The 15,468-nt window shown below is 33.2% G+C and overlaps 1 protein-coding gene across 9 annotated transcripts in view; it reads right to left on the bottom strand.

Annotated features, from left to right (window-relative positions):
• Nucleotides 1–15,468, bottom strand: part of FER (FER tyrosine kinase) — a 445,463-nt gene that overhangs the window by 370,286 nt on the left and 59,709 nt on the right. For all 9 annotated transcript variants that reach the window (XM_042944781.1, XM_042944800.1, XM_042944791.1 and 6 more), the window contains 2 exons: nucleotides 7,223–7,396; nucleotides 1,710–1,809 (listed from right to left, as the gene is read on the bottom strand). In XM_042944781.1, coding sequence (XP_042800715.1) covers nucleotides 1,710–1,809; nucleotides 7,223–7,396 — 274 coding nt within the window. The remainder of the gene's footprint in view (nucleotides 1–1,709; nucleotides 1,810–7,222; nucleotides 7,397–15,468) is intronic.

The following is a 15,468-nucleotide window of genomic DNA, read 5'->3' as shown; positions in this document are numbered from 1 at the left end:
GTCAGTTAAGCATCTGACTTGGCTCAGATCATAATCTCACAGTTAGTGTGTTCAAGTCGGGCATCAGGCTCTGTGCTGACAGCTCAGAACCTGGAGTCTGCTTCAGATTCTGTGTCTCCCTCACTGTCTGCCCCTCCCCAGCTCACTCGCTCTCTCTCAAAACTAAACATTAAAACATTTTTTTAAACTTAAAAAAAAAAATGCAGACTTCAGGGGAGCCTGGGTGGTTCATTCAGTTTGTTGAGCAACCCACTCTTGATTCTGGCTTAGGTCATGATCTCATGGTTTGTGAGTCAGGCTCCATGCTGACAGTGCAGAGCCTGCTTAGGATTCTCTCTCTGCCCTTCCCCTGCTCACTTGCTCTGTCCCTCAAAATAAATAAACTTTAAAAAAAACAAACAAAAAGTCTTCCTATTATTAATACAACAGTAAATGGTATTTTATCTAAATTAAAATAAAAAACAATAAAGAAAAATTACTATCTGTGGAAAATCTTCAATAGTATAAGTACTATGTATTTAAATTTTTATTATGACATCAGAATTAGATTTCATTTTTTAAACCAAATTAAACTATATCATTACAAAGGAAAGACGTAAGAAAGGGAAGGAGGGAGAACTGCATGTTAAATCAGTATCTCTTTTAGTCTACTGGGATTAACAACATAAACATGGTGCTTCCATTGTGCAAGATACATTGAAATGTAGGAGCTATTTATTTCATTTACCTCCACAAAATAAGAATATAATACACAAGTAAAAGACCAAGAGAAATATGTTAGTAAAAAGAAAAAGAAGATAGAATTACTAATAAAGCTTATATTTAGACAGGAAGAATTTTTTTAAAAACCTCCAACTTTTATCATTAAAAAAAATCTAAATATGAAGACTGTTTACTCACATTTAAAGACTCATAACCATAAATGCTTATTTAAAACATAAATAATATGTTTCTCTTTCTATTTACTTCCAAAGCTTCTTATGAAAATGTTAGAGGAAATATATGCGCATAAAATTAAGCTACGAAGGGGCGCCTGGGTGGCTCAAGTCGGTTAAGTGTCTGACTTCAGTTCAGGCCATGATCTCACTGTCTTTGAGTTCGAGCCCCGCGTCAGGCTCTGTGCTGACAGCTCAGAGCCTGGAGCCTGCTTTGGATTCTGCGTCTCCCTCACTCTCTCTGCACCTCCCCCACTCATGCTCTGTCTCTCTCTCCAAACTAAAATAAAAACATTAAAAAAATTTTTTAAGATTTAAAAAATTAAGCTATGAAGGCAAAATAATGCTATAAAATGGTCTGGCTGCTTTAGTGGCTTTTAAATACCATAGGCAAAAAGAGAGCTAAAAATGGTACCTTAACAAATACAACCTATTTTTCTTATTTACACTCAGTAATTAAACTTCTAGAGAGAAATTTTTAAATATTTCTTGCATTTTATTTACAAGTGCTACATAATTCCAGTTAGTATGAACTACTAAAATGTAAAAACTAATTTACATCATTTTTAAAAAAAGACAAAAAATAAAAAGACATTAAACAGTTTGACAATTAGTCTATTTTGACATATTTTGATATTTTTTAAATGTGAATTGGTCTAAGTGGAATTATTCTGGTACTTTAAAGACAATCTTCAAATGATAAGATTAAAGACAATCTTCAAATGATAAGAATAAAAATCACTAAAATAAACATTTTTCATAATTTTGCCATACCTTTAGCTAAAGCTTCTTTATATTTCTCTCTGGCAGAATTCATTTCTTTTATCAACTGTCTATAGCTGGACTTTAATTTTTCTAATTCTGTCTTTGTAACCTGTCAAAAAAAAATGCAAAAACAAATTTTAAATGATTAAATTTATATTTGTCAAGAACTTAAGTCCTAATATATTTTTATTGCTTATAGATCAGAGTTGCTCCTTAATATACATTATAGACAATATATTAAAAACTGGTTTAGAAATCAATGATAAATTCAACGCCATATGAAAAAAGAAAAACATCTCTTAAAAATAAAAGCAAATCAAGAAATAGTGCTGTCATCATCTAAAATTTAAAGACCAATAGATTAATATACTATGTATAAAATATTTTTTCTAAAAAATATTTATTTTAATATACAGAATAACTGAGTTGTTACAATTTACCAGTTCTAACATGAGTTTCTTGGTTTTTGTGCTTTGGGTTTTTCAGATATTGTAACATCACTTAAAATAAGATGTATCTAACAATCACTGTTGGCTGTATAATAATCATGACAGTGGTCATTACATACATACGTGAAATCTGTTATTCTATCTATGGAAAGACTAAACAAATGCAGGTCCTTGATTCTGTACCCAAAAAACACTTAAAAGTCTGCTCTGTCTGAAATTAATATAGCTACTTCTACTTCCTTTTGATTAGGATTAGCATAGTATATCTTTCTCCATCCATTTACTATCAATCTATATGTGTCTTAATATCTAAAATGGGTTTATTGTAGACAACATATACTTGGGCCTTGTTTGTAAATCCACTCTGAAAATATCTGTCCCTTAATGGGCTCATTTAGACCACTGACCTTCAAAGTACTTATCCACATACTTGGATTAATAGGTACCATATTTGTTAGTTTCCTAATTGTTATCCTTGTTATTTCTTCCTATTTCTAACACTCTTTTTCTACTTTTCTGTGATTTTAAGTGAGTATTTTATACAATTCCACCCTCTCTTATTTCTTAGCGTATCAGTTACATTTCTTTTTTAACTTTTTTTAGTAAGTGCCCTAGAGTTCACAATATGTATTTATAACTAATGCAAGCCTACTTTCAAAGACCACTATACCATTATACCACATTTCAAAGACCACTATACCACATAAGTATCTTACAATAACAAAATAATCCTAATTCCTCCTTCCCATCTATCATTGCTGTCATTCATTTAACTTATATATAAGCATACATAAACATATATCTATATACATATATACACACACAAGATATATTCATGACTGTACATAATCAAATGTTGCTGTTATGATTTTCAATAAAGTGTTATGTGTTAGATTAATTAAGAGTGAGAAAAATAAATTTTTACTTTATCTTCACATTCCTTCCCCAGTGCTCTTCCTTTCATGATGTAGATCTGAGTTTCTGACCTATATTATTTTCCTTCTCAGTCCACTGGATACAAATTTCCTCAATTTTTGTCTATCAAAGAAAGTCTTTATTTCATTTTTGAAGGATAATTTCACAGGGCATAGAATTCGAGGATAGTGTTTTTTTTCTCTCAACACTTAAATATTTCATTCTACTCCCTTCTTGCCTACTTGATTCTGAGGAGAAATCAGATGTAATTCTTATATGTTCTTCTATACGTTAAGGTGCTTTTGTACTCAGGCTTCTTTCAGGATTTTTTCTTTATCTTTGATTATCTATAGCTTGAAATCAACCTGGCTAGGGTGTAGTTTTTTGGTCATTTATTCTGTTTGGTGTTCTCTGAGCTTCCTAGAACTATTGTTTGGTGTCTGACATTAATTTGGACAGATTGTCAGTCATTATTATTTCAAATATTTCTTGTTCCTTTCTCTCTTTCTTCTCCTACAGGTATTCCATTATACATATGTTACACCTTTTGTAGCTGCCCCACAGTTCTTGGATATTCTGTTCCATTTTTTTTTTTCAGTCTGCATTCTCTGCTTTCAGTTTTATAGAATGCTACTGATATATCCTCAACTTCAGAGATTATTTCCTCAATTGTGTCTAATCTCCTATTAAGCCCATCAAAGTCATTCTTCACTTCTGTTAAGGTATTTTAGATCTCTAGTATTTCTTTTTGGTTCTTTCCTAGGATTTCCAACTTTATGCTTACATCACCCATCTGCTCTTTCGTACTTACTTTATGCATTAGAGCCCTTAGCATATTATTCATAGTTGTTTTAAGTTCCTGGTCTGATATTTCCAACATCCCTGCTGCATCTGGTTCTGATGCTTGTTCTGTCTCTTCCAATTCTGCATGTTTGGCTCTTGGTATGCCTTGTTATGTTTTCTTGATTGCCAGGCAGATTGTACCGAGCAAAAGGAACTGATTAAATAGGCCTTTACTAACGTGGTGATAAGCTGTCAGAAAAAGGGAAAGTATTTTATACCCTATGATTAGGTCTCAGTCTTTTACTGAGCCTATACCTCTGGCTATGAACTTCACATGTGTTCCTCAGCTCACTAGCCCACTCTCCACTCAGAGTGGGCAGGACTTATGAATCCCCCTTGCCCCAGATTAATTAGGTTACAGGTAAACAGTTTCTCCTAAGCGCAGACTTTATTAAGAACAGAATGCTTTGGCATATGGCAAAATGGTTCCTTTTCCCTCCTGAAGCATGAGATTTTTCTCCAATATTCACTGTGAGAACCTGGTAGAGGTCTAGGAGGTAAAATTCACAGAAGTGTGTAGTTTCCTCAATAAGTAGCTCCTCCTGGAGGTTTTAACTGTCAGAGTTGTCCACACTGAGCCTCCAGAATTTGTCACTTACACTCCAGGTTTTCCTATAACCAGTACTATTTCCCAAAGAGGCTTTTGCTCTGATAAGTTGTAATTCTCTGTATTCGCTTGTCTGTCTCTCCAATTTTAGGGGGTGCCATTTTCCCTGTCATGTCACTTCTCTTAAGAATCTAAAAGCAATTGGTGATTTTTCTATTTGTTCAAATTTTAACTCCTTGTTAGGAATGAGTGACAACTTCTAATCTTCTTATATGCCGGACTGGAAACTGGAAGTCTTAACTTCTGAAGTTGCTAAAGAACCAATTCATTGTTCTCCAAGCTGGCTTATTAATTGCAAAAAGCAAGCATTTATCCTGATTCTTGTATATGAACGATACCTCAGGGTAGCCAAGTAGGTGATATAACAAAACTTTCTATTGAAAAATTATAGCTAACAATCATATTAGGAATGATAGAAGTAAAATACTGCCATTTTACAACCCCTAGTAAAATAATGGATCTAAGCAGTGAACATCAATTATTTCTAAACCTATTAGGTAAATGTCTGAAAAGAAACTTTTTTCATAGGTTGATCAAGCTAGCAGGACTGGAACCTATTAGACAAGTTTAACATCACAAATAGATAAACAAGATGACATTAGATATCTCTGATAGGGGAAAAAAAAACAGGAAGTCTATACCAGCACCTATCATGTATTCTTGCCCAAAATAAGTAGACAGAATGTTATCAAGCCAATCTAATTTACTCTCCAGTTTACAGGAAAATTGAAGGATGAAGAAATATGTGAAATCACATCACAAGATGCTAACAATAAAATCAAAAATTAAGGAACTTCAATTCAATAGAGCAAATTACCCAATTTCTTCCACAAATAAATAGCATTTTTAAAAGGTTGGGAGTGGTAGGTGCCTGGGTGGCTTAGTCAGCTTAAGTGTCCAACTCTTGATTGAAGTTCAGGTCATGATCTCAGGGTTTGTGTGATCAAGCCACACTGGTTTTCTGCACTGATAGCGCAGAACCTTCTTGGGATTCTCTCTCTGACCCTCCCCTGCTTTCACATGCATGTGCTCTCTCTTTCTCTCTCAAAATAAATAAACTTTAAAAAAATGGGGGGGGGGGGACACCTACAGATTAAAATTATTCAAATGCATGTTTGGGTCATGATTCAAATGAACCAACTGTAAAAAACATTTAAAAAGCAACCATTTGAGCACAGTCAGAATATTTAATAACACTAAGGAATTACTGTTATTTTTAGGTAGGTTAATGATAATATAGTTAAGTTTTTTTAAATATTTATTTTAGCAATATATACTAAAATATTTGTGGATACAATGATATCTGGAATTTTTTAAATGGTTCAGTGTATTAGAAAATGGAGGTGAGTATAGATTTTAAAAAACCTTGACTATGTGGGTGGATCAGTCAATGGGAGTTTGTTTTACTATTCTCTCTCCTTTTGCACATTTGAAATTTTCATAATAAAAAACATTTTAAAAAGTTACCCAGAAAAAAACAAACTCTGATTGTGAAAAAAAATTTAGAAATATCAAAACTCATTTATTTTGCCTGTATTTTCTTTTCTATTATATGCATAGTAAAAATTAAAATAATAAAACTTAAAAGAGCTACTGCAGTAAGTAAAAAATAAAAATTCAAAGTGATAAGAGAGCACTGTATCATAGTCTAATTGGCAGCATTCTTTTCTTTCAGAAGAGTATATAAAGTAATAGTACAGCTTATAATCAATAATGTTTTATAATAAATAGAAATAAAATATTACTTATTAGAGACACCAAAACTTATTTCTAATAATAAAATGATGGCCAACCAACACATGAAAAAATGTTCAACATCACTCATCATCAGGGAAATACAAATCAAAACCACAATGAGATACCTCCTTATACCTGTCAGACTGACTAACATTAACAACTCAGGCAACAACAGATGTTGGCGAGGATGCGGAGAAAGAGGATCTCTTTTGCATTGTTGGTGGGAATGCAAGTTGGTGCAGCCACTCTGGAAAATAGTATGGAGGTTCCTCAAAAAACTAAAAACAGAACTACCCTATAACCCAGCAATTGCACTACTAGGTATTTATCCAAGGGATACAGGTGTGCTGTTTCAAAGGGACACATGCACCCCCATGTTTATAGCAGCACTATCAACAATAGCCAAAGTATGGAAAGAGCCCAAATGTCCACTGATGGATGAATGGATAAAGAAGTATGGTATGTATATATATACAATGGAGTATTACTCGGCAAGCAAAAAGAATGAAATCTTGCCATTTGCAACTACGTGCATGGAACTGGAGGGTATTATGCTAAGTGAAATGAGTCAGAAAAAGACAAAAATCATATGACTTCACTCATATGAGGACTTTAAGAGACAAAACAGATGAACATAAGGGAAAGGAAACAAAACTAATATAAAAACAGGGAGGGGGACAAAACGGAAGAGACTCATAAATATGGAGAACAAACTGAGGGTTACTGCAGGGGTTGTGGGAGGGGGAATGGGCTATATGGGTAAGGGGCATTAAGGAATCTACTCCTGAAATCATTGTTGCACTATATGCTAACTAATTTGGATGTAAATTTTAAAAAATCAAAAATAAAATAATAAACAAATAAATAAATAAAATGATGACTAAACAATTTTTAAAAGTCAAACAAGATGAAATACTTCAGTGAGTCTCAAAGTCAAATTAAAAAAAGAATTCCAGAATAAAAAGACAAACCTTGATCATCTCTGCCTCTATCTGCTGATGAACACCTATAAAACTTTTCTTCATCTGTTGCTTATCTTTAATCATCATGGTGAGCCTGTGTAAGGGTCCAGAATTTAGGTCCTCTGCATGTGTCTTCATTATTCTACTAAGTTGCTCTGTCTGCTGAATCATAAGTAGCCAAGACTTTAAAAAAAGAAAGAAAGAAAGAAAATTAGCACTTGTATTAAAGGCTGCCATTTAGCTGTGCTTTAAGTGTTCTGGAACTTTAAATATTTAGTTTTACAGAAATTATTATATTAATACAAAAATGCCAGGTTTCTGGCAATTGTGCAAGGAGCTATGAATGGCTCAGATTTAACATCTTCAACTTCAAGTACAAATGCTTCAAAATTTAGTAATCAGAGACTATGTAATGTTGGAGGAAAGAGATTAAGGCTCTTCGAGAGTTCACACTTGCAGTCTTCATTTTATCACTTCTCGTCTCTTTGTCAATATGTTGATATAATCCTTCTGCCTACACCATACTGATGCCTCAGTAAGGTCACCATTTCCTAATGGTCAAATGCAACAGATATTTACCCATCTATACTCTTAGCATTTCTCTCTGTGGCATCTGATCTTGCTGACCCACTCACTACTTCCTGAAACTCTTCTTTTCTGGTTTGGATGGCTTCTTATATTCCAACATACCAATTTGTCTTCTCCTTTTCCTAAAAATCCCTTCTCAATCTTTGTACTTGCTATTCATTTGCTGCTTATGTATTAAATACTGGTAATCTGTGGATTTCTATCTATTCTCGTTTCTTAGTAAATACCATTAGCTCTCAATGGTTTTTCCAGCACAACACATTCCATCAATAGCAGACACACATAATGGTGGGGTTTGGGACAAGTCAGCATATGGATACTGCTGGAAGAACAAGTCATTTGTTATTAAACATTCTAATTTCTAGATACTAAAAAAAAAAAAAAAGCAACTGAGGAATACTCTTCACTATAGATCTTCAAAATTCTATTCAGAAACAATTGTTGGAGATATACCATGGTTGGGTAAGATCCATGTTAAAGATTAAAAAAGTAGACAAGGTATTATTTCAAATATTTACTGATTAGAATAAATTGTTATGCTATTACTTATGATCTGTGAATGAACAGGATTACCCTCCATTGGTTAATGTTCCGATATAATCCTAAATCAAAATTTAATAAGCATCTAAATCAAAATAATAGCCTAAAAGAATCAAATTCTTAGTCATAGCCAAAACTCACCAGGGTCTAACTTAGTAATCTTGTTTTTGATAAACTGTCATATACATTTTTTTAAAAGTTAACCTTTGAGTACATTTTTTAGGGAGAAGGACATTCTTAGTTATGAAATGTTATTTTGAACATGGAGTAAAATGTGACTAATAAACTCATTATATTTACTTTCAGATTCAAAACTCTAAGTACTAATAATATGCTCTTGATACCACAAAGGAATTTAAAGCTGATATATCTCTTCCATTAAAATATAAAATTTAACAAAGATGAAAACAGTAAAAAACAAAACTATACAAACATGGATTAAAAACAAACTAAATATCCTAATAACTTCTGTAACTTGGCCTTTTTCATTTTGTATTTTCACTCTAAAAAATACAATGCTGGGAAAACACTATGTAGCATGTACAGAATGTTAAAACTACGAAAAAATAAGAGGAATCAGTGTTTCATTCTCTATCTTCAAAAATTAAATATTCTCTAAGTGCTTCATAGCAATAAATTTTTGTAATTTTACATAGGACTCTTTGCGGCCTAGGAGAGAAGCCTTCTTGGAAGCCAACATTAAAGGTGAGACAACAAAGTCAGATTGACCTCCTCCTCCCAGGAGGGCACATCTCATCCTGCCTAACGGTCCTGTTTACCGTAGTCACTGTGGGAAGTCCAAGCATCCCAAGATATATATCATCACGCCAATTACCAATCCTATGTTGCCCTCAATATTTCCTAATGTGACTCGGGAACTCTCTAGAGAATCCTGTACCCTCAAAAACTCCTTAAAAATTCCTTACACCTCATATCAGAACTTTCCACTTACCTTCTAGCTTTTACAAAAACCTGGCTTATCCCATTCCCAACATCCTAATAGCTAATAAATAAAACCTCTCTTCCTAAAAAAGTCCCTGCTCCTTGGAAGTTCAGGTCACCCTTCCCAACAATCTATCAGCAAGCCTTTCTGATTCTCTCTCCAAAGTCTACCACAAATCCACCCACTTCTCTCCATCTCCACTGCCTTTTGGAAGTTATGACTATCTCTGGCTTAGATTATTACAAAACCTCCAAATTGGTGTCCTCTTTTTACTCATGCTCCTCCCCAATCCACTGCCTTCAAAGTAGCAAAAGAAATTCTAATTCTCTTGCAAAAAAACCCTACATTGCTTTTCCTTTGTACTTAAAAAAAAAATACAACTTATTTCTAAAACCTAGTTGTCTCAGATTATCCATCCTCTGTCTGTCCTTCCAACTTCACGTTTTGTTATTCTCTACTCAACTAAATAAATAAACGATTGTTTTCCTTCAGTTTCCTGAACATCCACTCTTTCTCAAAGCTCACCCTCTCTTTCACTTGGCAAGATCCATCTCTTCCTTTAGGAATCAACAAAACCTTATGTAGGTGTAATCCTTGCTTTTCTCTCTCTTACCACTTGAAACAACTATCTGTATGTATACTTGTTTGGTTTTTTTCTGTCTCCCCAACCAGAATGCAAGCTCCAGGGGGGGTGGTACCATAACTCTTTCCTCACTAATTTAGGTATTTACTGTGATGCCTTAAATAGCTACTAAATATTCTTTGAAAGAAGAAAGGAAGGGAGGGATGGAGGCAGGGAGGCACAAATGTAAAAGAAAACCATGAATTAAATACATGCCATTAAAAGATATTTTCATTGTTTATAACCGGAAATAGAATGATAGCAATGCCAATTATGACAGGGAAGAAAAAAATTAACGGATCTTCAACTAATACAACAAAGGGAGAGGAGCAGCACATAATGCAATTATGAAGCAATGCCTAAAAGGAATGCGTGAGTGGGCAAGAAAATGTTTGGATAGTATATAATTTGAATTAGACAGGTGACTAGAATATTTGTTATAAAGAGAAGAGAGTAAAATGTTAACAGATGCTTGATAAACAAACAAAAGTAAAGGTGTACTTCAACATTTGCAATAGAACTTGTACAGCACTTTGCAGATATGGCTCTTTGGTTATGGCACAGGAATGGCCAGAGCACAGACAAATTATCTGTTGACCAGGATAATTTGTGGAACATAACTCTTTGTAACCTAATAAGCAAAATACTGTAGGCCACTGGCAGGCATTCAAATTTCTTTATTATACAGAATCCTACGTAATGGTAATAATTCTGCTGATAATATTCCTCATAACGGGATTTTACTAGTAGTTACTCACTGATGCTGAACACTAGATAAGTTAAGAAATATTAACAAATAAAAACATCTAAAGTTCAACTTCAAAAAAATAATCATAGCAAAGAATAATAATACAATGTCTAAACACAACCATTGTGGTTAAGTTTATAAAACAGAATATAAATATATCCTAACTATTGAGAAAAGAGCTACAAAATGTAAATGTAGTAGTAATGTAACTATAAAAAACTAGACAAAAAAATCTAGTGGATAGTAACAAAAACCAGGAATGAGAATTTGATGAGAAAAGTGTAATTATGTCCATTTCCCCTCTTTTCAAATAGAAGAGTGTATAGACAGCTCTACATCTAAAGTTTGTAAAGAAATATGGACTTAAGTTTAAAATTTTTAAATTTCAAAAGTTAAACAAGTGAATGTTTAGGAAAAAAAAAATTATACAGACCATCTAAGTTATCAAAAGTACTTTTTGAAGAAAGTTAACATTGCCCATTAAAAAAAGAAAGAAAGCAAAAGAAACAAAAAATTATTGACAATTAAAAATGAGTTGCAAAATAAAAATTATACTAAACACATCTGTTAAACACTGTATGAAAATATTATCTGTTAAACATCTATGAAAATTCAGGTAAACATTATCAAATCAGAGGAGGGAACTTCACTCTAGGCAATAAATAAGAAACATCAGTAAAATAAAATAACATACAACAACAAAAAGACAAGTAAAACTACCCCAGAAAAATATAAACAAGAGGATTCAGTAGTCATTATGTCCAAATAATTTCAAATTGAATTCTAGACCCAAAATATAAAACAAGGGCACATTGTGATGCAGAAGAATATCAATTACAATGAACATATAACTGTCATGAATCTTTTCATTCCAGAAAACAGTACATCAAAACACACAAAACAGTAGAAAATGAAATGAGAAATCAAAAGTAGTGGGAGAATTAAATGTACTCATCTCTACCTATGACAAATAAACTAATAAAATAAATAATGCAGAGTATCTGAATAAGTAATTTAATAATGAATATGTTTGATCTATATTACATATAAAAATCTATATACCTCCCCAGGTATAGAAGATACGTATTTTTAACGTTTATTTTATTTTTGGGACAGAGAGAGACAGAGCATGAACGGGGGAGGGGCAGAGAGAGAGGGAGACACAGAATCGGAAGCAGGCTCCAGGCTCGAGCCATCAGCCCAGAGCCTGACGTAGGGCTCGAACTCACAGACCGTGAGATCGTGACCTGAGCCAAAGTCCGACGCTTAACCGACTGAGCCACCCAGGCGCCCCGAAGATATGTATTTTTAAAGAATCTATGGAATATTCATTTTTTTAACTTTCTTTATTTTGAGACAGAGAGAGAGTGAGCAGGGGAAGAGCAGAGATTGACAGGATGAGAGAGAATCCTAAGCAGGCTCTATGCTGTCAGCGTGGAGCCTGATGCATGGCTTGATCCCACGGACCACGAGATCATGATCTGAGCTGAAATTGAGAGTCATATGCTTAACTGACTAAGTCAGGTGCCCCAAATCTATGGGATATTCTTAAAAATTAGATGATATTATACTACAAAAAATTTATAAATTTCTTCAAGAATAGAAAATAGTACATACTAACTATACTTTCTATCTAGCCTCTTACAAGGAAAAAAAGCAAAGACAAAATCACTGACAGAATTTTTTAAGAAAAAAATAATTAAATCATTTCTAAAAAATGGATAGGCCAAATAGTAAAGTTTGTAAAACTAATATAAGACCTAGAAAATAACAGTAAATAAAATACTGACTACCAAAATCTATGATACAGAGCTCAATTTGCCGAAAGATTCACAAACTTTATAGTTCCATTTCAAAGTAAGAATAAAAATAAACTTATTAAATGTTCAATTTTAGAAATTGGGAAAGGAAGAACACTATAAAATCTAAGGAAAATACAAAGAAGGAAATGAAAAGCAAAAAACAAAAAGTATGTATTAATTCATCAAAAACAAAAACAAACAGAAAAAATAATGTTAATAACACTAAAAGAGAGAGCTAACAATAATGAGGAAAAAAGAAAATAAAGTATCTAAAGTTAAGTCTAGGAAATAAGAAATAACCAGAGATTAAGAAAAAAATTATAAAATCTTTGAGAAAAACTGCTTTTCTCCTATTAATCTACCTTTTATTGGTTTATTTTTTAAATATCTTTTTGTTATCTTTAACTGACATATAATATTATATTAGTTCAGGTATATAACATAGTAGTTCAACTTTACATACACTAAGAAATGCTCCCTACAAGTGTACTTTCCATCTGTCACCATACAAGGTTATTATTATTTTTTAATTATTTATTTACTTTGAGAGAGCAAGTGAGCCCATGTGAATGGGGGAAGGGCAGAGAGACAGAGACAGAGAGAGAGAGAGAGAGAGAGAGAGAGAGAGAGAATCCCAAGCAGGCTCCCTGTGGTCAATGCACAGAGCCCACCTGGGGCTAGAACTCATGAAACCGTGAGATCATGACCTGAGCCAAAGGCAGACGCTCAACCAAATGAGCCACACAGGAACCCCCATACAAGGTTATTATTTACAATAGTAGTGGCAATATTCTCTGTGCTGAACTGTACATCCCCGTGACTTATTTAATTTATAACCGGGAGTTTGTACCTCTTAATTTCTTTCACCTATTTTGAAACCCCAATACTGCAAAACTCTTACACATATTTCTCTAAATCAAATCCTATCTACTGAAAAAAAGCAAGAAAAGAAAGAAAACAATCTACCTAATGTAGGTTCTATTTTTTCTAAATGAATCCTTACTTTTACAGACAGCAAATTCAAAGAGATCAATAACCATGAACTACATAGTTATCATAAACCAATTATCCATAAAATATCTCTAAGAAGGTACAAAGCTCAAAATGTTTGCTAACAAATAATTTTAAACCTTTATGAATTAGATACTTTTGGTACTACCTAAAATGTTTCTAAACACTGAGAATAAAAAAAAACTTCCTAAAATCACCATAACAGAGACATCAAAAAGTGGCAAAGATGCGAGTGCAAGCTGGTGCAGCCACTCTGGAAAATAGTATGGAGGTTCCTCAAAAGACTAAAAATGAACTACCCCACGACCCAGCAACTGCACTACTAGGCATTTATCCAAGGGATACAGGTGTGCTGTTTCAAAGGGACACATGCACCCCCATGTTTATAGCAGCACTATCATCAATAGCCAAAGTATGGAAGGACCCCAAATGTCCATCGATGGATGAATGGATAAAGAAGTATGGTATGTATATATATACAATGGAGTATTACTGGGCAAGCAAAAAGAATGAAATCTTGCCATTTGCAACTATGTGGATGGAACTGGAGGGTATTATGCTAAGTGAAATGAGTCAGTCAGAGAAAGACAAAAATCATATGACTTCACTCACATAAGAACGTTAAGAGACAAAACAGATGAACATAAGGGAAGGGAAACAAAACTAATATAAAAACAGGGAGGGGGACAAAACAGAAGAGACTCAAAAATATGGAGAACAAACTGAGGGTTGCTGCAGGGGTTATGGGAGGGGGGATGGGCTAAATGGGTCAGGGGCATTAAGGAATCTACCCCTGAAATCACTGCTTCACTATATGCTAACTAATTTGGATGTAAATTTTAAAAAATAAAAAATAAAGTTAAAAAAATGAAATAAACATTAACAAATATATATATGTTTTTAAATTAAGGTAACTTCATGTGAAATGATATAGAGAAAGTCCAAGGTATATAATTAGGTTAAAAAGTCAAACTGCAAAATAGTTTACAGAGTACAATGTTATCTCTAGAAGATAAATAAACATCTTGTACAGGCTTATGCATCAAAAAAAAATAAAAGAATAAAAATAAAGATGACTATATTTGACATGTGGAAAAGATAAAAAACAATACTCTTTTTGTCTTCAAACCTGAATTGCCTTGGAAAATTTAAATATCAGAAAAAATCGAAAACAAAATGATTTATGTACTATGTCAAATTCCATCTACAAGCTGTTCAAAATACATGCACACTGTGACCTAACAGTACAATAGCACTTCCAAATATAGAGCCTCCTAAAATATGAAACACCAGCCTCGACTGTATCACTCCAAATTTAGTACAGATGCTTCCATGAAATTAAATCACAGCTCTCATGCATAACAGGAATCAGTCATCACACTAGAAGCCAAAATTATATCTAAAGTAAAATAATATAGGAGCCCCTGGGTGGCTCAGTCAGTTAAGCCTTTGACTCTTGATTTTGGCTCATGTCATGATCTCATGGTTGGTGAGTTCTAGCCCCACAAAGTGCTCTCTGCTCTCTGCTAATAGCATGAAACCTGCTTGAGATTCTCTCTAATCCCTCTCTCTCTCTGCCCCTCCCAGCTCATACCCTTCCCAACTGGTGATTCGTATGCTCTTTTGCTCTCTCTCAAAATAAATAAATAACTTTAAAAAAAAAAAAAGAAATGTTGGTATTTACCCCAAAAAATAATACAGAAAGAAAGAAAGAAAGAAAGAAAGAAAGAAAGAAAGAAAGAAAATACAGGACAAGGTGAGTTGTTTTTTTTAATCATTACTTGGTAGTATGAGAAAATATAAAACAATATCTACTCAAAGATAATAGAAAATATTAGCAGCTCTTCCATAAGGAAAGCAAATACTAGTTTAACTTACTTTGGGGAAATAAAGTCTAAATTAATTTTTTAATTAAATGATAGAATACTTCCATTTTATTCCATTGAGACACATACAGTAGCAAACAGGTATGAAATATGAAGTACAGATCCTTCCAGAACT

Source organism: Panthera leo, chromosome A1 (genome assembly GCF_018350215.1).
Source record: "Panthera leo isolate Ple1 chromosome A1, P.leo_Ple1_pat1.1, whole genome shotgun sequence".
In the NCBI taxonomy this organism is placed as follows: domain Eukaryota; kingdom Metazoa; phylum Chordata; class Mammalia; order Carnivora; family Felidae; genus Panthera; species Panthera leo.
This window is presented reverse-complemented; position numbering and strand designations above follow the sequence as displayed.